Below are 27298 nucleotides of genomic sequence, written 5' to 3'. Positions count from 1 at the left end.
ATAGAATATTCATATGATACCCTGTCACCTGAATGGCAGAATTATGACCACCAAAGTTGCAGCATGTCACTAGCTTTATACTGTTTATCATATGGTATTGATACATGATTGATTGATTCAATGGTACGTATACTTTCTGCCCATTTTGGTAGGATAAAAAAAAAGCAGCATTGTTTAAGACAACTGGTAATTAGACTTAATTTTTTAACATTTTTTTTTTTTTGTAGGACAATATTCAGGCTCAGCATTTCAACTTCTATCGAACTATGGTACCTTGGGCCACTGTAGGATCGGACCTCAAGGGCCTCCACTGGCCACTGTGCCTCCCAACTTCCCGATAGCCGCAAACCCCTGGCCGCTACACATCCCAGCCAACCACAGCAGGATGGCCTTAGGCAGGGGAACGGACAAGGACTTTTCCCAGTAAGCGTATGGATTTGTGGGAAGGCCCCTAAGGTCCAAGCTAGAGTGGCAGGATTTTGGGGGTGCATGTACAAGGGTAGTGGCTCAGGGGCAACATGTTGCTCCCCAACCCCTTGGATGTTGCTCTCAGTTCCCCCAAACCAGGGAGTTATTTTTGAATTCCTGACTTGGGGGCAAGTTTTGGTTGAATAAAAACAAGATTTCCTACCAAATAAAGCCCCTGTAAACTGATAGGGTGCATAGAGGTACCTAATAGCCAATCACAGCCCTTATTTGGCTCCTCCATGAACTTTTATGGTGCTTGTGTTGCTCCCCAAGTCTTTTTTACATTTGACTGTGGCTCACGAGTAAGAAAGGTTGGGGATCCCTGCACTAGGGACACGCATGTCAATCTTCAGTGCTTCAGACATGATTAGGAATAATTTACACATGTGTACATGCAATTGTTTACCCACAAAGGGGAAGGTGGGTGATGATGAGCAGTTCTTGGCCTAGGGATTCCTGTGTAAATCTGGGCCTGTTCCCAGTACATTAGTGGCCCAGTCTGACCCTGCTCATATCTGATTGCTAAAGTTCAATTTCTTTATCAACCAAGGATAAGAAGATGAACAAGAGAAAAACCCCAAAAAGATTAGTCATAAAAAATAACATTAAAACAGATCCCTCACAATATCAATCTGTTTTATTTGGTCACAGTGACCCATAAAAACAGATAGCAATTTTAGGCGAAGGATGAGAATGCGCACAATAGGAACACTAGTAATGCAAAAGCCATAAAAAAAGTTGCTTAGAATTGGTCCATATATACTGAACTTAGTATTCAAGATGTGAAATCTCCAAGTAAAGCTCATTAAAGCTAATATCAAAGTGATTCATTTTATTAAATGACTATAGCTGGATATTAGAAGATATCTGGATATAGTAAGTTGCATGACAATATATAAAGACTGTATTTGCTAAAGGAGATTGACAATGTTGTCCACCTGCTCCTGTGATGAAATGCAATGCCTCGGCACTTAAAAAAAGTAACAGTGTCACAGGGAATGCAATGTCGGGCAGAGATGCTTGGCATAGTTTCCAGGGCCGTAAAGCGCCCGGTCTATTTAAAAACCGACAACCCCTTCATTCAGCAGCCAGATCTTCCCCCGAGAGAGCAGATTCCTGCACTGCTTCCTTGGCTTCCAACCGAAGGCAACACAATGGTAAATCAAGAAACCAAAACAATGAAACCCGCACAGAGGGCTGTCCGAAAAATCAGAACTGCCAGCTTGGTTTCTAGTTTAACTAAAGGATGGCAACAATGGGCTTGTGAGCATTCCACCAAGCAGGCACAGGAACCTAGCGGCTGGGTTCCAAACACGGAAAAAGATGATCAGGAACACCAGATAACAAAGTTTGCAGAGCAAACAAAACCTACAGTTGTAGCACCAAGAACGGATCCCACAGACGTTCCCACCAACGACCATGGAGATGCACTCATCAAAACTAAAACTGTGACCAAATCTTTTTCAAGCAAAGCACAAGAACGAGGAAATGACATTTGCTCCTTGACAGAACGATACGAGAAGGACCCAAGTTCACTTATACAAAGTAAGTACGACGACTCAAGGGTGGACAAAATACTGCAAGGTAATATATCTCCAACAAGGAGAAGAAAATGCTCAAATCTAGTTTCCCAGCTCACCAAGGGTTGGAAAGAGATGGAGGAGGTGGATGAAGAGCAGGGGACTGTCCTAAGTCCTACCCCAAAACTCAAGGAATGCCGAAGTGAGAGCCTGGAAACAGAGGACAGTGGATACAGCGAAGGTGATGGAGAAGGGAAATCACAAGCTGACAGTAAGAAGGAACCCCCAACGGAACATAAAGAGGATGCTGCACGGATTAAACGATCATATTCTTCAAGGTAGGTCTTTGTTGCACATAGTTACTTCTAGAGAACAATATCAAGTAAAACTTTATTATTTTAACTATAACCTTTAGAAAAGTATTTTAAGCACCCCATCCAATCCAAGATGGTGATCCTAGGGGTACTCCCTTGTATTCAATGTGCTTTCTGCTAATGTTTTAAAACCAATTATCTATTACCTCTCTCCTCTTCTATTATAGCTCATGAAGCATGAAATGTAACAGTAGTCACCTGTCCCCAGCCTGCATCCTCCCAATCCCACAATTCCCTGCACACATGATGTCAATAAGGAAAGGAGCATCACAGTGCAATGCATTGTGGGTTATGTAGTTCCTGCATGCTGTCTGTAAGCTGTGGAGAAGTTGTTACAATTTGTAACATCAATATTTTAGTCAGGATTTCAAATGATGCAAAAAGGGAATGGTTTTGAAGCTGGATTTCAGCATATATAAATGGTATTTATTCATATCTGAAGGAACAGGTTACAGTGATAGGTATATTAGGGGTTTCTGTGTGGGGCTCTTTAACAAATTTTGGTTCAGAAGCTGGAATCCCCCCTTAGAGGGGCAGGATACCCCCTTCTTCAACATGAGTGCAATGAATAGGGATTGTGCTGAATCAAACACATTCAGTACACTCAATAGGCCAATAAAGTATGTTCAGCACAAGCCCTATTCATTTCACACACGTTAAACAAGTGGGTACACTTTAGCACCAGTATATTTTACAGACAATTTTGTTTTCCCGGTGCATTTAAACAATATGAGTGAATGTACTTTCCTAGATATTTGATTTTGATTTAAATTGAGTAATTTTGACTCACTTTGAATAAATACGTTGTATTGGCTTAATACAGCCCAACATATAAAGACCAGTAGGAGCAGCACAGGTTTCTGGAATGTCTCAGCTGTCCGTGTCCGATTGCTCTCAGACCCTATTTATTTGCTTCTGCCTAAATGTCACATGGGGTTGTCTAAAAACACAAGAATTCAGATTTTCTGTGTTCAAGAAATACTGTCGTTTATATTGGTTTGTTTTTATGATAGGGCACTTCTCCTAGGATCCCTAGTGTCCGAGGGCCCTCTTGGAAGTCTATAAAGAAAGATCATAGTATAATGAGTAACGAATGTTCCATGTTGTTTAGTATATAGATCAGGGATGTCCAATATATAACCTTCCAGCAGTTATTAAATTGTAATTGCCAGCAGCCAAAGCCTTATACCAGGGATCCCCAACCTTTCTTACTCGTGAGCCACAGTCAAATGTAAAAAGACTTGGGGAGCAACACAAGCACCATAAAAGTTTATGAAGGAGCCAAATAAGGGCTGTGATTGGCTATTAGGGGCCTCTATGCACACTATCAGCTTACAGGGGGCTTTATTTGGTAGTAAATCTTGTTTTTATTCAACCAAAACTTGCCCCCAAGTCAGGAATTCAAAAATAACTACCTGGTTTGGGGGCACTGAGAGCAACATCCAAGGGGTTGTCAGGATTTCTGGATTTTTTAACCATCACCTACTCTAGTCAGTGGTCTGACCAACTAGAAGTCCCCACAGGTCGGGGACCCTCACAACATATTTTTTTATTGAAACCCAACCCTCAAACAAGTGGTATAATGGACAACTGGCAAACTACATGGGAAGAGTTGGATTAGAAAAGTCTAAAGCAGAGTTGTGCTTACAGCTCAGCTTTCAGTGCTTTACAAGTGTCTATAAATACTGCTTTGATGACATTATGACATTTTTTTTTACATCTAAGGAATGACCAGAAAATAAAGTATGAATGAGACTTGAAAAGAAGAAAATATATATTGTGCAAATACTTTCCCAAAGTCTATAGCACATACAAAAAATAGTTGGGCCTTTGGCTGGCTGATTTTAAATCAATATGCCAAAAGTTCTCCCCCAAAGATCCCCCCCTTTGGTGACAATGGTAATGCTGTGTAATTTACAGTGCTTGCCTTAGGCCTTAAAGTACAAGAAAAGTAAAATGACTTTGAGTGTCTATTTGACAGGCACCCCAAGAAATTATAGTGGCTGACCTCTAAACCATTGCTCCCCTGGGCTGAACAATTGCACCAGTTGGCTCCCAACAGTGCTGCAGATCATGTGCATATATAGTACATTAAAAATGGAAATTAACCTATACTGTGCCATAGGCAAACAGGCAAAAATTGCAGCTTAGTTTCCATTTATCCAGGGCCAGAGCATTTTACAGTGAAGAGAAGCACCTGCCTGACAAATACCTGTAGGCGACTTTCAATGTCCTTGTCTTTTAATTGACAATTTTGTATCTAACAGTATTTTTTGTTTGTTTTTTTATTTTAGAAATAACAAGGCTACTGGAGAACTTGATAACATAAACAAGGCTTACAAGAGACACGGCCCTGTGAATAACATTAAGGGGAAGTGGGAAAAGTGGTCAAATCAACATGCTCTGACTCAAAAGCTAAACCCTTTCAGCGAGGAGTTTGACCATGAATTTGCAATGTCCAGGAGACTCCACAAGGGTGATAAAGGTTACGGCCATCCTGAAGAAGGGACAAAAACTGCTGAAAGGGCCATGAGGGCGGAGGCCCACATCCACCGTGAGATGAAGGATTTGTGTTTTATCATCAGTACTATGTCTAAGCCTGGGAAAGATGGGAAAGTCCGTGTAACTTTTGGAGAACTCTTTGATCGATACGTGCGCATCTCAGACAAAGTGGTAGGGATACTTTTGAGAGCAAGAAAACACGACATGGTGGACTTCCCAGGAGAAATGTTATGGCAAGGCAGAGACGACCATGTAATAATCACTTTACTATGAACTCAGATGAGTGGTGTAGTTAGTCATTTTTAGCTTCATGACAACTGAAACAGTTTTATTACACAATTTCAGCAGAAATCTAGATGTTCCAGTGAGTGTCTTTGCTTTTACTGAAGTTTTTGAATTGTAGACTAAGGACTGTTATTATAGGTAGATAACCAAACAACTAACCTTATATGGAAATCTAAAGGTGGGTTTAGATTTACTAGTTTAGGTCAAAACTTAATATATAAAGTCTTAGAACTTGTGTTTTTGCAGTCATCTCAAAACTAAAAGCCCCGGTGTAAGCTCTTATCCATTGGATGCCCAATACTTTGGATGGAACATTACAAAGCAGGAGATATCTTCTCATGCACCCAACTTAATTTTAGCTTTCTCTATTTATTGCATTATTAAACTTTGGTGTTCAACACGTGAAATGACTAGATACTAGAACTCATCATAGCAAACAGCATTGACTTCGTTGGTAGAGGACTGAAATATATCTCAGTATGTTGAGTGTAGCTATATAGAACACTAATTTCCATTTCCTCCTTATTTACACAGTACCCAGATAATTCCCTAATTGTTCAACCTTTTCCAATTTAAAGCTGGCCATACACGCACCGATAATATCGTACGAAACCTCGTTTCATACAATATTCGGTGCGTGTATGGCAAGTCGGCGAGGCAGGGTTTAAAGATTTTGATCGGGCGCCATAGAAGGCGCCTGAGCAAAATGTGCCGTCAGGGCTGAATCGGCAGAAGGAGGTATAAATTCTATTGTTTCTACCTTCTTATCTGCTATTTCAGCCCTGAATGGTTAGTGGCTGATTGAACGATCTTTCGTGTGACCGATGGTCGCACGAAAGATCCCCAATTGCCACGTGTGTGGCCACCTTAACTCTTGCAATCATATTGGTCAAACAGGCTAGCAGGGCCTATATGCATTTCCTGGAAATGCTGGGTAAGCATGAAGAGTATTAGGATTTTTTGGGGGGAGGGGGAATTATATTTGAAATAAAAATACCAAATATATTTTGACTTCCTCTAGTCGGACAAAGTTTAAATGTGGAGTTACCGCTCACCTTACACCACCGACATTCTATTTAAACGTTACAAAGATGGACATTTTGCTTTTCATTTGAGATATTTGCCCCCTTTTTTCAAAGAAATGTTTTATAATAAAATTAAAAAAAAAAAAATTTATATAAAATATTGTCTTCATCTTTAATGCTTTTGGCTTTGTTTACAGTGGATTTTGTACACGACTTACTGCCTTTTGGGGTTGCCAAATGCATAGAATATATTACATACTTATATGTACTAAAGAAATTTTATAAAATAAATACAATGAAACTTTTATAAGAAAAAATGCTTTATGTTTTAATCACTGATCTATGGCTTTACTACTTCTTTATTGTATGCAGAGGAAAATTAAACATTATCTTAAAAAAAAAAACACAACTTTGTACAGATCATATTGCACAATTTCTGAAAACTCCCATCCAGAAGACGCTATGTGTAGAGAGCACAAATGTGAGCTAATGAGTATTATACCCCCTAAGGTTTTCTCTGTGACTCCTTTCTCCAGCACGGAGAGCACTATGCTACCTGCAGCTCAATACTAATGAAAGCACATTTATGCATTGAGATACAATATGTAATGTCCAGGTACCAGACAGTCAGACAACCGCCAGGATTGTCAAATCAGACATTTTATTAGATAAATGTACTATTCACAGCTGGAAAACACATTTTTTTGTTCTCAGCAGCACAGTCAGTTATTCAGGCAATTTCTAAGCATTTGCAAGAAAGGCTAATACAGTGCCCACTGTGGGCAATAAGTCCAAAGCATATAGTGGGCACCAGAAGTCCTGAAGAATAAAAGGAAATATAATTTAAGGACAGACCCTGATATCAGTCCGTTTGCATTTAAGCTTTTGAACTTCTGTTATTTTTTTATGGGTTGGTTTAAAATATATATTGTTAGTTTAAAGCTAGGGATACAGTGAATCCACTATTTTAGGAGCTGGCTGAACACCGAATCCTTTGTAAAAGGTTCGGCTGGATACTGAACCGAATGAGAATCCTTATTTGGCCAGTGGCATGGATTTGACAGAATCCGAATCCTGCTAAAAAAGGCAGAATATGTTGGTCAAATCCAGAATTCTGTGTATCCCCATTTAAAGCAGTGATCCCCAACCAGTGGCTCATAAGCAACATGTTTGTCACCTCATTTGATTTTGCTCCCAGTGGCCCAAAGTAGGTGCCCATTGTAGGATCCTACAAATTCTTGTGCTGTTGCCCTGAATTGTGTAGTGTTGCACGACAAGATCAGATAAAATGTGACCCACAAAATCTGATCAAAAGAGCTTGTAGAGTTTAGAATAGATGGCGGCGGCCATACCTTGAATGTTCCCCAGACTTGTATCCAATGCGGTAGAGGGTTGGCCTGTGCATGGCCATCTTTACATTTCTATCAGGGACGTAATGCAATAAGAAATGACACAACTCCATACATATTTTGCATGTATTTGTTTTTATTTTCTCTATATATATTTATACATATATTTATAATTATAACACTATGACCTTATAGTACTTAAAATCCATTACAGGATTAGTAATAGTCTTAAACCCACAAAAACATTAATAGTGCTGTGGAAGACCAAAGGGAGGCAATGCTTTCCTAATATATTTACATCTTTTTTTTTTATTCATCAATTGTAAACATTTATTCTACATACTAGTACTAAGAAGAGGATTATAGCTATACACATTGGGAAAATAGATGATGCCCTGTTTTGTTTCACATTCAGCATTAGCATGGAATAGAGAATACTTCTTCCCTTTATTACCAGTTAAGCAGTTGTGTTTAGATTGATTTGAAAGAATGTAAGATCTAAGCCTATAACAGCCAGTCCATTTGGCTTTTTATTCGGTTTCAAAATAATTTAAAGTGCTATAAGCAACCCGTCAATGAACACATTTCTATAAGAACAAATCTACTTTTGAACATTAATTTACAAGATAATATACAGGTTTGTCAGAAACAGCTGACTCTTCAGCACAAAAAGAACCCACTGTCACATTTATCATGGCAATTTACTTGCGTAACAGAATAGAAGCTTTGAAATTGAAACTTTCTTCTGCAGAGCCTCTATTTAAGAGGCTTATTTTCCTACGGAACGGCTACTGACGAGAGTCTAAAGACGGTAATTTTTCTGATGTCACATGACAGTTTGCATATTTCACAAAGAATACAAGTTACAATATTGTTTACTTATCATATACACCAACCAGTTTGTCAGATTTAGTACTAATGTACAACATACAGTCACCCAGTACAAAACTATATTTGAATTTCCTTTGTATGCCAATTTTTATTGGTTGCTTGGACATTTTATCCTTCTTTCTTCCGCGCATTCCTGGTTGTTTTTTCGGGAATTCTTAAACGCAGATTCAAACCTGAAGCTCGCGACACGGATACATCTCACTGATATTCTTGGAGCTGTGTTAGCCTCCATAACTTTTTTCGTCATTAAGTTCGAACAGAAAAGTGAGAACATATAACATACGGCAAAATGTACACTTGCAGCTTCGCCCCGTACTGACATCTGAAAATAGATTTAGCTGCTGAAAATGAAAAATAACTATGGTTGTTAACAAAAAAATAGATATCATATATTGTATATATTAAGCTGCGGAACATTGTTTCAAAATGTTTCACTCCTGTACAGATTAAGAAATATTCCATCAAGAAACACTTTCATATATATATATATATATATATATAAATATATACATACATATTTACTCAAATGCCCATATTTCAATATCTTGAACTATGAAGTCTTCTTTCTTAGAAAGTATACAGTTTCCAAATGTTTTACATGTATGACTTCTTCCATGATAAAGATCTCCATCCAACCAAAGCGCAAATTCTCCCCTGGAAGAACAAAAGTAAAGACGCAGAGTCAACATATTTTCAACTGGGTTGTACAACTTATGGATTAGGATAAACAAATACAAAACTAGTAGAGATGAACCAGATTTCAAAAGCTACAGTAGAGACAACAGGTGAATTACTGTAAAAACCCAAGTTTGTTTCTCTCTCAAAATCAACAATTTTTCTTTTTCAAGCGATGTTACACAGAAAGCATTGCTATTCAAAACTCTTGGAATCTCTCAAAGGAAAACCCATTGGGCGCTGGGAATTATGAAGCGTTGACTTGTGCGAATCGTTTCCTTGTTGAAATCTCTAGTTATCTCTTGTTAGGAAAAGACGAACAACTGCTCGAACTCGCTTTTAAAAAATCACAGGGACTAATGTCTCTGTGAAACAATAGCCTAAAGACACTGGACAGAAAGGAATCATGAAAATGCCAAGACGTAAGCAAATGATTATCTTTCAATGTTATATTTTACATTTCTTTCTCTTTTAAGCCTACCTTTTCAAAAACAAAACAAAAATAATCTGACCTGGTGCATGGAGCATCAGATGGAGTACTAGTAATGTTGAGTAATGTTACTTACCCTCCTCCTCCAAACGCTAACGAGTCCATATCTCCTTTGATAAAGAACATGTTGTCTCCGGTCCATTTAAAGACCTAGGTTGAGAATCAAAATATTTGTTTACATTGTGTAGACATCAATTAAATAATAATAAAAACTTCAACCTAGAAACTTCACAATAAAAACAAGTAGCTTAAAATATAGATCATCTAGAAGAGTGGAATATGTTGCCTAGAGGAATGTCCTATATGCTCACAAGTGAACAAGATGGACATTACCAAAAAAAAAAAAAAAACCATCAGGATTATTTCAAGCAGATATAGGTATCTGTTTACGTAAAAAAGAAAACTGAATAAAAATTGACTGCTGGGGCCCCTTTCTCACTGTAGTCACTCATGAGACATTTGCTTACAATTGTTGACGTGAGTCTTGGCTCACAGAGAAAGTTCCATGTTGACAATATAGGTGTACATAGGCCAATTTTTTAGCTTGGAGATAGATTTACTGCGCCAAAAGAAGTTATGGAAAATATGACAATGTTGTCAGGCAATTGGAACAATAAATTGGCCAATTACTTCTTTACTGCTTTGTATGCGGGGTCATTAAGTAACCATACTTAACACAACCACAACCATCTCATCTGCTTAGAGTCATTATTTAGAACCGAAAATAATTCTACTGATCAGCTATCAAAGCTAGAACACATGTAAGGTTCACTGAATGTCTGACATATGTGTTTGTCCGGTTTCTGTAGCTAGTATGTCCCAGAACAAAGGGCAATTTCTCCAGTTCCAACACGTAAGATACTTTCACTAGTTACTATAAAGAGCAGCAGATTTTAGCATGGTGTCTGTATGGAGTACAATGAATCATTCCAACCTGCTCCTGCCTTCAGTTATGGCTCCTTAGACATTGATAGTCTCATATTAGATTCCAGCTGGACAGACTGCAAGTGCAGACAGATAATATAGCCTGCATTCTATATTGTCTATAGAGTTAAAGCTGCATATTCTCCCTCAGTGTGTCAGATAAAAGTTTAAGCCATTTTCCTTGCTCCAATACTTCACTTAGCCTTTATATTCTGGTCTGTGTTTCATTAATTTATTTACCTTCTCCTTTCTCAGCCCAGATGTCCAGCCACTCCCACAATTCTTTCTCCCTCGCCATTTTAAATATATTTATGTGCAAACCCATGCATCCCCTTCAACTACTCCCCAGCTCCCTTGCCCCTATATCCTCTGCCATAATTCTTTTACATTCTAATCTTGCCACAAGGCTTTTCTCTCATTGCATTATTCAACCCACCAGTTCACGTATCCCAGCCCTTATTCTAACAAAAATACATTTTTCCCAACTTCTTCCAGCCTTTCACTCTATAACCTCAGCTGTACCCTTTATCTACTGCCACAAACAAGGATGGCTTATTCCAAATGTAGATAAGCCCAATACACCTGTTCTGTCTCTGAGCTATATCATTTTTCATAGAACTAGAATAGGTATTCGTTACATCTAACCATAATTAAATATTTTTAAATGGAGTGTTTTTCTAAAACACATTTTATGGATGCATTTTTACTACTAGAATCCTGTTAAATCAATTACATTGTGACCAGGGAGAGATTATTCTATTTTCAATGGCTAGCAGCAACATACATTGCACTTACCTCAAAATCTGGGCAGAAAGTAAATAGGAAGGTCTCTCCGGTGCCATAAAAGCAGTCGCTTATTTTAAATGGTTCTGATGCCAGAGCACCAAAAATCTACAAGAGAATTAGGTTTAAATAAACAGTCATTTAGATGCATGCAGCTAAAACAAATAACCATTTGTATCAACTATAATATATATATTGAACTTATTGTACCAGTTCAGCAGCCCTATAACAATAATGGTCCAGGCCTTCACATATTTGCAGAGCAGATCCTGATCTTGCAAGCTTGTTAGGCCATCTTTTCAGTGTCAGTGGCACTGCACATGCTCACTGTGTTCTGGGCTCTTGGGGAGAAGCAAAACATATAGCAGGCAGGCACTCCGGAAAATCCAAAAAGTTGTAGAAATCAGCAGCCAAAAAGGGAATTAGTATAAAAGGTATAAAGTTTATTTAGTCCATATGTAAAAGCACAGGGAAGCCTTTAGGGAGAAGCCTCTTCGGGAGAAGTTAAACGTTGAGGGTTGTTGAAAAACATTATCAAAAATGGAGGTTTCTGTCACAGAATGGGCTTGTTTTCACATTGCCATGTAATGTAAATATGAATTACTAGCTATCCCTATATTGGGAACTTCACATTGTGCATAGACTGTATATTATAAATTGGTCACTAAGCTCAGGTAAGAGACAGCAGCCCAGAGAATGTCCTGACAATCAGTAGAAAGGAATATGGGGAGCTGCTGGGGGCATCTCTGGAGGCACAGCAGTGTTTATAGCCTAACTGTCTGTTGAGCTTTAGTTCTCCTTTAACTAGAAGCGTTATGAAGTGTTCTGGAATGTAAGTAAACATATAAATGAACCAGTTCTAACTACATTCCCCCCCATTCCAACTAGCATTAATGGGCAGTTCACCTTCACTAAATGCTGGGGCTATTTTGGTCAGTATATATCAATGGAAGATTATTACCACAATCAAATTTTAATAAACATGGATCATTCCTAAAGTGTATTGTAATAAATAAAATTCATGGGGGGGGGGGGGGGAATTACATTTACATCTTAACTTTAGCCTACTATGGGATCTGATCCAATTACATTTGCCATTGCTATTACTGCAGCTGAGAAATGTATCCACTATTTAACAAACTAATCCATTGAGCTGCCACATGGAAATGTGAATAGAGAAGAGTTAAATGAAACTATTTTTTTAACCTTTACTTACTGATCTTATCTCACTTATAGGTATCAGGGGAGTGGAATACTTTCAGTCAGCACGTGTACAGATATAAAAGTGATAAATGCTTTGGGAAACACTTTTCTCCCAGTGTCCCCATACTTTAGGGCACAAGTGTCTGTTTTGGTTCTTCTAATGACCCATGTTGATGGACAGGCTGTCCGATTTACCTTTTAGACCTACAGTGCCGTCTCCTTGCTGCTATGCCAGATGAGGCAGGGAAGCTTTAAACGCTCCCTAAGGACTAAGCGCACATAACTCTGGGTCAGAAAGAGAAGCCTGAAGGGTTTGAGAGTGATGAAATAGTTTTATTGGTGATACTGCAGAACCAGTCGGCAGCTGACGCATTTCGCGCGGACAAGTAGTCACGAGCCCAGGAATCACAGCTCTTTAAAACTCACTGAAGAGAGAAAGTGCTCTGGCTCCAAATAAAAACCAACCTCTTTAGCTAGCAGAGTGGCTAGTAGGTTGCCAAAATAAACTGTAAGGAACGATATGAATTTTAGAAGGGAATAAATATGCCCTACTGTGCAATATGAAGAAGATTTATATGAAAAAGGTACAGTTATCGGACCCCTTACCCGGAAACCCATTATCCAGAAAGTTCCAAATTACGGAAAGCCCATCTCCCATAGACTCCATTTTAATCAAATAATTCACATTTTTCCCTTTTCTCTGTAATAAGGAAACAATACAGGTATGGGACCTGTTATCCAGAATGCTCAGGACCTGGGGTTTTCTGGATAGGGGATCTTTCTGTAATTTGGATCTCCATAGTTTAAGCCTACTAAAAATCATTAAAATATTAAATAAAAATGAAAGGCTTGTTTGGCCTCCAATAAGGGGTAATTATATCTTAGTTGGGATCAAGTACAGGTACTGTTTTATTATTACAGAGAAAAGGGAATCATTTAACCATTAAATAAACCCAATAGGGCTGTTCTGCCCCCAATAAGGGGTAATTATAACTTAGTTGGGATCAAGTACAGGTACTGTTTTATTATTCCAGAGAAAAGGGAATCATTTAACCATTAAATAAACCCAATAGGGCTGTTCTGCCCCCAATAAGGGGTAATTATATCTTAGTTGGGATCAAGTACAGGTACTGTTTTATTATTACAGAGAAAAGGGAATCACTTAACCATGAAATAAACCCAATAGGGCTGTTCTGCCCCCAATAAGGGGTAATTATATCTTAGTTGGGAACAAGTACAGGTACTGTTTTATTATTACAGAGAAAAGGGAATCATTTTTTAAAAACTAGAATTATTTGCTTATAATGGAGTCTATGGGAGATGGCCTTTCCGTAATTCAGAACTTTCTGATTAACGGGTTTCCGGATAAGGGATCCCATACCTGTAACTTGTACTTGATCCCATACCTGTACATTATTTAGTTATGTACACATAATATTATCTCCGTCCTGCTTTAACAGTGTACTCTCCTTTTAGATGTATTACCAACAGAATATCTGTTATGAAGCCATCAACTTATTTATTCATTGTGACAATTTAGCAATAAAGTGCTATTGCAGCGTATGAATATTGGCATTGCATGTATTATACAGGAGTTACACAAGTTATCTTGCTTATATTTTATTTAACCAGTCACAGACAATGACTTTATGTGGCTTTATATCTTGTGACATTAGTTGACTGCAATTCACCAGTTACATGCAGGTAACTGTAGTTATGACAGCTGAACAGCGAGGGGTATCAATTTATTTCACAAACAGCGACAATTCCAGGTACAGGTATGGGATCTGTTATCCGGAAACCCATTATCCAGAAAGCTTCGAATTACGGAAAGCCTGTCATTTTAATCAAATAATTCAGATTTTTTAAATCGATTTCCTTTTTCTCTGTAATAATAAAACAGTACCTGTACTTGATCCCAACTAAGATATAATTACCCCTTATTGGGGGCAGAACAGCCCTATTGGGTTTATTTAATGGTTAAATGATTCCCTTTTCTCTGTAATAATAAAACAGTACCTGTACTTGATCCCAACTAAGATATAATTACCCCTTATTGGGGGCAGAACAGCCCTATTGGGTTTATTTCATGGTTAAATGATTCCCTTTTCTCTGTAATAATAAAACAGTACCTTGTATTTGATCCCAAAAAGATATAATTAATCGTTATTGGATGCAAAAATAAAAAAAAAATCCTATTGGGTTTATTAATGTTTAACTGATTTTTTAGTAGACTTAAAGGTATGGAGATCCAAAATACAGAAAGACCCCTTAGCCGGAATACCCTTAGGTAACAGGTCCTATACCTGTATATCATCCCTTAGAATATACATATTGAGGGTTAAGGCTGTACCAACCCAAACAACTGGTCTAACACTTTCGCTCCACTTTGCTCCATGTTTACATTATTGTCACACAGGACGTTTGTCAACTGTCCCAATTTGCATCTCAGGGGGTAGACAAAAGTATCAAGATACCGCTGTATAGGATTATCACCATGTCCAGAACAGTTGTATGGCATAACTGCACAAGAATGCCTCCCCTTTTAGGATTCCCCTATTTGGCAGTGTGAAAGTATTTTTGGACAAAATGACATTACCCTAAGGCTACTGCCACAAAGGGCAATTTCTCACCCCTCTTCTCTGATCTGCTTACCGGTGTGTCTGTACCCAAAGACACTGTGCCGGCCTGGATGCAGACAAATGATCTGCTTCTTGCGCCTGCACCCAGGCTGGCACAGTGTCTGTGTGCATACGCACCATAAAACAGATCAGATCGGAAGGGTAGTTTCTCGGCCAGTACTTATACACAGTAATCTTAGGGGTATATTTATCATGCTGCGGAAAAAGTGAAGAATTACCGGTAATGTTGCCCAGGGCAACCAATCAGGAATTAGATTTCAACAGTAAGAAAACCAAAGCAAAGCATCTGATTGGCTGCTATGAGCAACATCACCGGTAATGTTTTACTCTACTTTTTACACAGCATGATAAATATACCCCTTAGTGTTACCAGAGTTCCACTTCTATCAATAGCTATAGAACTTGCTGCAAAAAACACCATGGACTGTTTCCGAAAATGTCAGTATCGCCATTATTTCTAGTCTACAGTAACAAATCAACTTAGCTGTGAGATGAAACAGGCATACAATAACTATTTATGAAAAACTGTAATGGAGAACCAAGAGGTTGATAGTAAGGACATTTTGACTCAGATAAAAGGTGTCAATTTATCTAGATACTGCCGTCAAATGCAGACAGCTGAGCGCAGCAATCACCCTCACAGCATGCTGCTATTTATATAGCCCTGCTTTTGCTCTCTACTAATCCCAAAGGTAAGTACAATATGTAATGGAAATAACAGAACCATGCACTACTACTACATGCACAGCAGTGCAAAACCATCAGTAGTGGGTACAGAACAACTACGCTTGGCAATGCTGGGAGTTGACGAAGGACCTAAACAATGACTATGATTGTAAGGCATTGTAAAGCAATCTAACTTATAAGTACAAAGACACACTGAGCTACTAGTAGCAGTTACTTTTTAATGGCTACTAAACTCCAGAAAATACCCTGCCATAGACAATACTGAGCATTGCCTCTTCTAAAACACACATAGAGGCAATTATCAGTAAATGATCAGCATTGTCTCTTAGTAGCCACGACAAGTAGTTGCTACTAGTAGCTCCATGTGTCTTCACCCTAAGAAGCCTGTGTCTCCCCAATCCCAGCATGACTGAGAGAAGGTCTGATAAGTATGTTGGATTCTTGGACCTCTATATACCACTGAGCAGTGCATTCATGCATCTTTTCTTTTTTATGAAGACAAGTTACAGTGAAGCCACTATTTACTAGTGAAAAAGACAAAGGCCTTTCAACCATGGGAACATGTCGGGATCAGATTAACTGCAAGTTTACCAGTTTCTTGTAAGTAAATGATTCTGTTAAGTGGGTTTCTTATCTGAGCAGAGTCATTTTTTAGAAATTAACTGGTGAAGCCACGCCAGACTAATATGGCAACTTGCTAAACTAGAACGGTCCCCAAAACTCGCTATCAAGATAAATGAATTAATTCCCATCACTACACGAACAACAAGTCTGCTAAGCAGCATCACTTTACCCCAACAACTTTATTTCTGTCTCTGCATATAAAGGGTATGGTTGGGTGGGGGTTTACATTCCAGGAAAAGCTCAACATAGAGAATTAAAGTACTTAGAAATAGTGGCAAAGGTAATCCTCACATTGGCTGCAAATCTACCCAAAAACTATTTCATATAAGGAACTGCGTAACACACAGAAAGGTTCCAGATTAAGGAATATGAGTTAGAACAAACTGAAGCATCAGATCATGAACTAGTAAAGAGTTAGACATGGGATCATGTACTGGATATCTTGGTGCATATATATTATATATTCCTTAGGTGAACATTTAAGTTAGGCAAAAGAGATTATTGCTGGGCGCCAGCTCCTAATCTCCAAAGCTTCTGAAGGAATTCATAAAAAAGGCTGAGTGCTCTGCTAATCTAAGCTCAGCTGTTTCCTATAGGGGCAGAAGAAACAGCTGATGGTATGTAGCAGTCAGATGTATTTAGGGACACGGCATAGCAGGTGCAAAAGCAACTAGCAATGAGGTCTGATTAATGCTGTGTGATAGGGATGTTTGCCCACCCCCACTCAGAGAATAGCAACTGCCTATGTCAACGTTAAGCAATACTGTCACACACATTATTATATCCCACACAGTAGCCACCCAAAGAAAATGAACATTGCTCTACCTGCGCATCGCTGTCTTTAATGACCAGGAGCACCGGAGTGTCCAACCCAAGCATCGTTCTGTACAGTGTTTTCAAACTCATGCCATGTTTTGCAGTGCTATAAACAAGCGTCCATGGATAGCCGATTGTCCGAGGTGGAAGGTGCTTTGTTAACTGTTGAAGAGCCAGATAAGGTTATTCCAGCTATGCCTGGGCAAAGATGATATCAACTAAAAGCAGCAGATGAAACTTCCCATAAGCTGTGTTATACTAGCTTGAGCAAAATGACAAGGGCACATACTACTAGTACCTTTTCGATCTGATCAGTCTGCAAAAGTGAACTGGGATCACTGAGATTTGGTCGGAAAGATTCGGGTTCCTGATCATTCTTAATGTTTGTGGCTTGCTTCGAGTTCACGTCTTCTCTTGTTGTGATCTTCAAGTAAGGATAAAAGAAGATTAAAACAGTAACAAAGTAACAAGCTAACAGCACTCCCTGTCCTAAATGGACACTTTCACAAAAGGAAAGCACTTCTGAGAGCAGTTACATAAGAAAGGGTTTTCTGTGTATTTAAATATAATGTACCGTTAGCCTGCACTGGGTGTGGTTGCTTCAGAAGCAATACTACGGTTTATATAAATAAGCAGCTGTTTATCATGAGGGCAGCCATTCTAGTTAAAAACTGGCTATAGGACAAAAGTCAAAAAGCAGTTAAACTGTGTAGCATACAATGGTCTTAGTTCTTACACATAAATGTTCATCAACAATGTATCAGCTTCTAGATAAAGGCCATACAAAATAGTAAATGCCGATATACCAGGAAAGACCAAACCACATATTAAAATTTTGGTTAAGAAATGACTCATTAGACAAGTCGGTGCCAAGGCACTTTGGGCAAATAGTGTATCAATATATCTATATTAATCCCTCCAGAATAATACTGAAGGGCAGGGGGGGGGGGGGGGAAGCAACTTCAAGAATCCACAATATGCCACTAAATGTAAATGCAGCAAGCCATCTGATGCCACCACTTTTACAGAAAGGAATTTGATTCTGCTTATAAGTTACGGGTAAAATATCATTGATTCTTATGTCAAACTTAAGAGACAACAAACATCCACTTATAAGTATATAATATTCAGAACCATTAGTGAGCCTTCTGTCTCACTGCATCACGGTACTGGAAGAGATGCCGAATGGTCACACACAGCAATGCAAACAAAAATAACAGTAGATTTCAGGCAATTCAAAAAGGTGGTTGCAGTGAACTCCTATTAAAATATAAAGGTTTAGACCCCACCGTTACATAAACAGATACACCACCATTAAAGAAGAACTAAACCCTAAAAATGAATATGGGTAGGAATGCCATATTTTATATACGGACTTAAAGCAGCAGCCTGAAGGCTCAGCGCCTCTATAGTAGTAATGATATAGGCCTTTACTACTGCCACAGGCACTCCCCATCTTGCTCGGTGGGCTCTGAGCAGCTGCTGAAATGCTTAGGGGTCGTCATAAAATTGGATTTGTCTGTCATACAAGCCAATACTACAGGTCTGATTAATACATTCTGATGCTAACTGCTCTGGTTTCAAAGCTGCAATGTAGTAATTCTGTATTAAAGCATAATCAACCGTATATCATGACATTTATATTCTATATATACAGTATATTTTGAGTCGGCCCCTAAGCTCAGGTAAGTGACAGAGCATGTGCAGTGAATCAGCAGAAAAGAAGATGGGGGGCTACTGGGGCATCTTTGGGGGCACAGATCTTCCCTGCTAAAGGGCTGTGGTTGCCTTGGGCTGGTACAGAAGCCCAAAACATAATGTACAACATTTCTAGCCTACTTCTTTAGTTAGGCTTTAGTTCTCCTTTAAGTGTTGTCATGGTGCAGGATGGATCATATGGTAATCAATTCCTGACCCTGACAGGCACAAATATATTTTATATTGATATGATATGATCTTTTCAATCCCACCACAAACATTTCTTAATAAATCATGGAATTAAATCAAAGCCTGTTTTTATGATGTTAACATTTATGTAAGCAGGACTCAAAGCTAGATAAGGATTTTTTTTTTTTTTTTAATCGTAGGTCTGTGATTATTATCAATGGTTATCACAAGAGGTAGCTTACACAGCTGTAAAAACAAAAAAGAAGGAAAGAAAAATAACATAGTCCTTGACATGGAAAACTTTACCTGCGTAATATGGTTTTGAAAACAGTAGAACATAATGAAATTAACTCCCACCATAACAAAATGTTCTGTTAAATTTGATTCAAACAGAAAAAGAAGAGATTTTGCACAACTGTGAAAGGAACTTCTTACAAGTTGATGTACAACCCAGTGTGGTGCCCACAGCCCAAGGCTGCTAAGGGAAGTGCTGGGGTGCCATTAAACCAGTGAAATAAAGGCTATTCTGTAAGATTTGCTTTCACAAGCTGGCGGAAACAAGTTGAAAAACACCAAATCACTGCAAACGTAGCCCTAAAAATCTCAGACATTTTGAATATGGAAGGACAGACATTCACACTGGCCGGCAGAAGAAGACGAGACAGTTAGTGCAAGCAAAGAGAGCAAACAATGAGACACACATCTTGCTAAAATTACTATGTCACTGCAAGCAAAGACTTGAACTTCTTGGACGGATACACGGAACAATAGATATTTTTGCTTCCAGTAAAAGGAAATCGTAATTTCAAGAGAATCTTTGTAGCAACATGAATTGGGCAGCCATGGCGCAGTAGCCATGACAGGCCTTGGTACTATGTTCTATGGTTTTCTAGGGACACTACTAATTAGTTTGTTCCTGGAAAGGAGGTGGAGGGGGTAACTACTGAAGAGGGCACCTTGAGACGTCTGCAGAGAGTGCGCAGTTCTTCAGTATTTAGCGCATCGATCCTGCGGTGGTACTCTGCCACAGATACTACCTGAATATGGAGACAGGAAGACAATAATTCTACTGATAGAGTTAAAAGAACAAAAAAAGGAAAGTTAGAGAAAAAAAAAAGCAACAGAAGCAAGACACATAAAGCGAATGTCGATGATGAATACTCATGGCGGCTGATGGCGTAGAGGCGTACGCCACGCATAAAATGGGATTTGACTGGAGAGGCCACACCAGTCCTGGACATGAACAGTGCTAAGAACTGTACTGCAAATAAACCTTAAGCCACAGCTGGGGGACCTGCAACCCTGGGGAGCAGGATTTTACAAATTAAAATGTAATGTAGAACTTAGTTCTGCCACAGTAGGGAATAATTTGAGTTATTTATAAAGTGCAGAGTGTTAGGTCAGCTCCATAGAAATAAAGGACAAGTATTATCAGTACGGCTCTGGGTTGCTCATGGCCTACCTTCAGCATCCAAAATGGAATCAATGCTGTATGGAAACCATAAATGTAACATATAAAACAGAATGGCACAAGCATTCATAAAGCAGGACATTTTCCTAAACAATGAGCAGGGATAAAGAATGCAGCAAAAGATATAAAAAACATTTCTTTTATTTGGACCAGACACTAGGGGTCACCACTTTGATATCCCAATACTGAGCCACCTAGTGATAGTTTAACTCTGTGTTCCTATATAAGGTCCGTCTACTGGCCCATGCTTGTTAAGTGTTAATAGACTATCATTTTCTGAGCAGCGTCATAGACACATTCCAAGCCTGAATGTCTAATTCACATTATGAAAATGTCACCAGCATACACCCACCTTTAAATCCTCTATTAACTTTCTGTCTTACTAACAGACTAACAGTCTTTCTGTGCTATTCCAGCCAGTGAGTGCAACTAGATTTTGATGCCACTTACCCTTTCTCCTTCAATACAGTGCCAGTGGCAGCCATGGTCACCATCCCATGACCCCCCTGCCCATAAATTTCTAAGGGATTTGGGGGTATATCTATCAATGGGTGAAAGCAAGAGTTCACCCCTTGATAAATGCCACAGCAGTTAATAAAAGCAGTAGCATTTCATTTTGGCAGACTGTGGCAAGCTCTAGTCTCACTCTTTGATAAATAATAAAGAATTGATGGGATGTAGACCTTTAGGGCAAGGGCCACATTAACCAGCCGATGTGCTCCTCACCCTTAAACCTACCTAATTAACATCCGGCTGATTTTCAGCCAGATATCAGTTGGGTAGGCCCGTCTCACAGCAATGCATGGGCCAGTAAGCTGCTGGCTGAATCTGTCTGCAGCTTTTATTTGGCCCAAGCATGGCCAACTCTAGAGAGAAGCTTGGTAACAAAACTACTAAAAAGGAAATACACATCCATGCCCTGCTCCTGCCAATATGGAATGAGGGAAATAAATAAGCAAATAAGGAGTTAAAGAATCAATACATAGATACAAGTGTATAGGCTACATTGGCATTTCAAGTAAGAGCTAGAACTGTGAAATAAGATATCAACGTGGTGAGTGATTTCTAGAGGAAATTAATGGAGGTTTTTGTATAATTTATAGTGAAATGACTTCAAGGTTTTTTTTTTTGCAAGATTAAGACACTGATTAAATATTGTCCGTGGAATGGCGACTAATCTCCCTGTGTCCCAGAGCCCTTACTTTTTGTTTTGTTTGTTACTTTTGTTTACTTTGTTCTTTGCACTGATTCTGACTCTTGATTCAATGTAGCAGAAAGCAAGTCTCCTCTAGGTTTATTATCAGCTAGTTTCTGTTACACTGTTTCAGGATTTAGAAGCAATTAGGGCAGGGGCACATGGAGGGTGCATACACTTTTCTCGCCCTGTGGTTGTACGCTGGGCTGAGAGAACTGGGAGTGGCATTGGGGTGCCGGGATAACAAATCCGGCGCTGCCTGCACCGAGGTAGATACTGTAGTTTTCAGTGCAGGCACAGGGAGCACTGTAGGAAAGCGGATGCGATTCTCTCAGTCTGATGTAAAAATGCAGAGCTAGGAGAAGCGGATCTACGCTCCATGTGCCCTTGCCCTAATCAAAAGAATATAAAACAGCCAGACAGATAGCACTTACATTTACATATATGCATATATATTTTTGGCACCCCCCCACATGAATATAACTACTAACCTTAAAACCCGAGGTACTTTGCCTTGAGCGCCGTGCCACCATCTATGCTATTGTTCCTGCAATCCTCTCCAGTGAAATCAGAACTTTAAATTTAAAGTTTAATATTTATTCTACTGGTCTATCCAGGACAGTGCAGAGAATTGCTGGAGCATTGTGAAATGATGGTGGCATAGTGTTCAAAGAATATCACTTAACTTGTCCTTTTAACATTTGAATGTTTTTAACAGAATATTGGAAAGTTGCTGTGAACTACAGTTTTTGGGTGGAGCACCCCTTTCAAGAAGCCAAACAAAAGCAATGCAGACTACCAGATAAAGTTGGAGCTGTTCAAAACGTTGTTGTTATTTATCTTGAGAAGTAAGTGAACGGCTGAATGGAAGGTTATGTGCAACAGTATGGGCATGCACAGGGTACATCCAAGCTGATGACAAAAGAAGAGTCAGATCATATACACTCTCGAACATATTGTATTTTTTAGTTACTGCAGCCAAAAATATAGTTATACCTGAATTGGAGGGAAGATAATGACTTTAGCCAAATGTGTCCCATGTCAATATATCTACAGAAAACAAGTTGCCAACACACTTTCTGAGCAGCATTAAGCTGGCCATACATAGGTCAATACTGGCTGCCAACACAATCACTACTGACTAGTTGGCAGATTGCTGCCTTTTTTTGCTTACGCTGCTGATTTGGCCCCTTTTGTTTGCAATGAGAGCAAGGCAATTTGCCTGTCACAGCACACAAGATGGATTTTGGCCAAAGAAGTGCACACAAGTGTTTTCGGGCCACAACCCACCCCATGTGTAAAGCTGGCCATACACGCACCAATAATATCGTACGAAACCTCGTTTATCACAGGAGGCTGCTGATATCGGTCGACTCGCCGATCGGCCAGGTTTAAAGATTTTGATCGGGCGCCATAGAAGGCGCCTCAGCAAAATCTGCCGTCAGGGTTGAATCGGCAGAAGGAAGTAGAAATCCTATTGTTTCGATGGTCGCACAAAAGATCCCAAATCGCCACGTGTGTGGCCACCTTAAGTGACAAGTGGGTTGGATTTCTGTCATAGCGCACACACACAGGTAGGAAACAGAAAACAGTTTATCCAGAGTGACATTAGGTAGATAAGGCAGGCTGGAAAATGCCATTAGGTGAGGGCTGCATGGTTTGTGAATGTTGCCCTCTCCTTGTGTGTCTGCACAGTGACCTTATGGGGGTCAATATTTGTCTAAGAGGCAAATAATCACTTTAATCCATCCTAGCACTGTACCCCATGTTGGTAGCCAACCTAGGCAAAAATATTCTATGCATTGCCAGCTTCAGTATTATCACCCCAGGCCAAATTGTTAGCCTATGAAAACGGCAGAAATATGTAATATTGTTGTATCACACACAGCACAGACCACTTTTAGCACCAAAGCCACTGCAGAATACTGGACAGTAAAAATACACTGGAGGTGATGGACCACAGGAAATACACTGACGTTACATGAGTAGGGGAAATATGTAGGAGTAAAGCAGAGAGCAGAAAAACATGCAGTGCAATGATGAAAAGCAGGAGAAGGGTAGGGTAAAGTGGGCAAAGGAGCTAGATATATAGTGAGGGGTAGAAGAATGGTTTCCTTAGGCAAGAAAGGGAAAAAAAACAAACAACATGAAATGCCAGTACTAAAGACTGCCCCTATTTACAGTTTCTCCCCTGCTGCAATATCTACTTATTTCTAGATGTATTGTAGATGTTTCTGCAGGGGTTCTACACACAGGTGGGGAACTCTCTTTATTCTGTTTTTGGCTTGTCTGCCCACTTGTTGGTGTCTAGAATACATATCAATACCCAGCAGTTTTAGTAGAACAAAATAAAAGAAAATCAACATATAAACAATTCTACACAAAATTTTTAGAAACATACTCCCAAACCCTATGCACTTGCTTTTGAAAGCTATTGTCGTCTCACAAATACACCCACTGTGTTAGTTTATGCTGCAAAACGAATATCTATGCAGAAGGTACAATATACAAATGTTACATAAATAGAAAGCTCTCTTAGTGCAAGTTTCTTGCCTATAGCTCTTCAATAGCACCAGATCCGCCGAGTGAGAATAACTTTTGCTAAGGAGAATTAGAAGTAAATGCAACAGTTGTATACGTTAGGCTTTTGCTGGGTTAAAAAAAGAAAATGCTGAATTAGCAGGTTACAAAAGGAACCCCACAGCATGGCTCCTAGTGAGAGCAGAGGCTAAACATGGCATAAGCATAGCTGCAGGGCAGCCTTCGAGGAAAACCACACTGCAGCCCCAAGCTAATCTCCAAGTCAGCTTCTTATTAAAGCAGGGTGGTTATTTTTCTATAGCATACATGTTCTCTTGTTTGCAATTTTTTTGCAGTCTATAGGATATCTGATTAAAAGGTGGGGAGTGGATGATGCAGAGAAAACTTGAGCAAAAACAGACAGGCAAGGGAGGGATATCCTGCCTTACAAGCTTCAGGCCGGATGCGGGTGACTTTCATACCTAAAATGCAAGTGTATTCAAAGCGTCACGTGTGTGTGATAACCATCACAAATACCAAATATGATTGCCACTGTAAAGCTATTTTATTCCTACAGTAGAACTTAAAAAAATAGAAAACTGGTAATAAATGTGATTCGATGGGGTACCGGAGCCTAGTGCCAAATATTGTCAGTGGGTATTTAAATTCCAAATGCAGGATTCAGTTCGGGATTCATCAAAGATTTGGCTTTTTTTCCCCCACAGAATTTGGATTCGGCTGGGGCATGGGCCTCTGACCCGAACTCAATCCTTAAATCATGTGACTTTTTGTCACATAAACATGGAAGTTGAAACTTTCGTCGCCTGCGGTTCTTTTTCACCCATTGTTAGCTTCATTTGCTTAGGATTCGGATTTGGTATTCGGCCAAAACCACTGCATACAATAATTTGCTTAGATTCAGCTGTATATATTATTTTCCACAGCAGAATTAAGGCAAATTTTGGTCTAAATCCCAGCAGGGAAATTGTGAGCTTCTGAATAAACTCATATTTAACACTGAAAACATGTATCTGGACACTCAAATTTAAAAAGGTTAGCACAGCAACAAGGCAAAAAAACAAAACAAAACCCTAGTTCAACCCATGAAAAAGTAAAAATATGGGTCATACGTCACTCTGACTGCTCCCGACTGGCCAGACCTATAGTTCATGTTGCATCACTTTAGGAGTTCACATGCCTAGCTCTTATGGAATTAAGGTTGCATCACCATGCTAATGCTGTATAATTAGTAAGCAAGCAGGTTTACTGCTGCCTTGTACTCTGGCTACATTACCAGAATATAAGAATTAATCAACCAAATATAGAAAAAAACAACTTATCCAGGAGACATGTGATCTTTAACCAATTTATGGTTTAAGTTTGGGTAGAAAGGGAAAACCAGTGCTGCTTTATATAGTGGCACATGTATACCTGCACTGCTAATGGCATTCAAACTGACCCACGGGCCAATCCGTTGGGTACCATCAGTGAGGGGCTGTGTATAGCTGCCTTAAGGGCCCTTAAACACAATCATTTATGTATCTATTTAAATGAACATGTGCAAGTTCATACACAAGAAACAAAAAAAGGGAATGGAACGTGACTTTGCTTAAACCCAGACCTGAGCGCTTGTGGGTACATCCGGCAGGATAAAATGGAATCAGTTTGCTGGGGGGGCTTCAGTGTGCACAAAGCTACATCTCAAACACATATGAAGTGCAATGCCAGTGTGTAATCCTGCAGCCAGGAGCAGCTCTTCCCAGTCTGCTGAGCAAGACTTATAGGAGTGCAAACAGAAACCAACTTCCTAGTTAACATAAGAATACAGTCTACAAAAATCCTCCACCAGTTTTACAAAAACCCACTTCTTGCCTACATGCTGCTGGCCATGCACACTAACTGCCTAACACAATCGCTATATCCGCTGCAACCTGATTTGCAGACATACACATCACAAAGGCCACACAATATATTAAAGCATCAACTTTTTCCCCCCTTTGTGGTTTACAATCAAACAACCAGTCATTGAAGGCTGAATTTTGAGGCTCACAGCACCCTCAGGTCTAGGCAGCAGACCGTTGGGAGAGCACTTGAGAGATTAGGTAGAAGTTGGACAACACTTTCTAGATGATGCTGTCCCGAACTGAGCTTCATAAAACCTAATCAGTATGCTTCAGCAGTAAATAAAACAGGAAGGGTTGAACTATAAAAAGATAGCTTTTTTTCACTAAATTCCTCAGATCTGGTGTATAACTATGCTGAGAGGCACATCTGCCTTGCAGAATAAAGGTGGCCATACACATTACAATTACGACCTTTCCTGCGACCAAAAAAGATAAAAAAGTAGATGTTTGTTCTCCAGCTATAGAAGCCAACTGTATCCAATCACGGTGTTTTCTTGGAACAAGTTGAGTTCTCTTAGTTATAACATATTAGAAATGCAGATATGTGGGGGTGATAAGTTGCACCAAACATCACCTGTGAGGAAGTTGTTGGAAACATAGTAATCCCTTCATACAGCGGACTAAGCAGGCGCTCATACATGATATGCCAAAAATTTGAATAAACTGCGCTGAAATCAAGTATTTCAGAATGAAGAAGTGAAATTCTTTCTAGGAGACAAAAGAACTAAAATAGAATAATAAATACAGGTATGGGATCCCTTATCCGGAAACCTGTTATCCAGAAAGTTCAAAATTACAAAAGGCCATCCCCATAGACTCCATTATAAGCAAATAATTCTTATTTTTAAAAATGATTTCCTTTTTCCCTGTAATAATAAAACAGTACCTGTACTTGATCCCAACTAAGATATAATTACCCCTTATTGGGGGCAGAACAGCCCTATTGGGTTTATTTCATGGTTAAATGATTCCCTTTTCCCTGTAATAATAAAACAGTACCTGTACTTGATCCCAACTAAGATATAATTACCCCTTATTGGGGGCAGAACAATCCTATTGGGTT

General features: G+C 39.3%; 2 protein-coding genes across 2 annotated transcripts in view; one reads left to right on the top strand and one right to left on the bottom strand.

Annotated features, from left to right (window-relative positions):
* Positions 1-1608: 1608 nt before the first annotated feature.
* abra (actin binding Rho activating protein) lies at positions 1609-6490 on the top strand. The gene is given in 2 exon segments (NM_001113119.1): positions 1609-2326; positions 4657-6490. Coding segments are annotated over 2 exon segments (684 nt in total). The 5' UTR covers positions 1609-2123; the 3' UTR covers positions 5138-6490.
* A 1334-nt stretch (positions 6491-7824) lies between these two features.
* Positions 7825-27298, bottom strand: part of oxr1 (oxidation resistance 1) — a 268344-nt gene continuing 248870 nt past the window's right edge. Inside the window, 6 exon segments of the mRNA NM_001112991.1 lie at positions 7825-9068; positions 9656-9729; positions 11299-11394; positions 17268-17420; positions 17557-17682; positions 20102-20182. Of these exon segments, the coding sequence (NP_001106462.1) occupies positions 8933-9068; positions 9656-9729; positions 11299-11394; positions 17268-17420; positions 17557-17682; positions 20102-20182 (666 nt within the window). The 3' untranslated portion in view covers positions 7825-8932.

The sequence above is a fragment of the Xenopus tropicalis genome, chromosome 6 (assembly GCF_000004195.4).
Source record: "Xenopus tropicalis strain Nigerian chromosome 6, UCB_Xtro_10.0, whole genome shotgun sequence".
Taxonomy (NCBI): domain Eukaryota; kingdom Metazoa; phylum Chordata; class Amphibia; order Anura; family Pipidae; genus Xenopus; species Xenopus tropicalis.
This window is presented reverse-complemented; position numbering and strand designations above follow the sequence as displayed.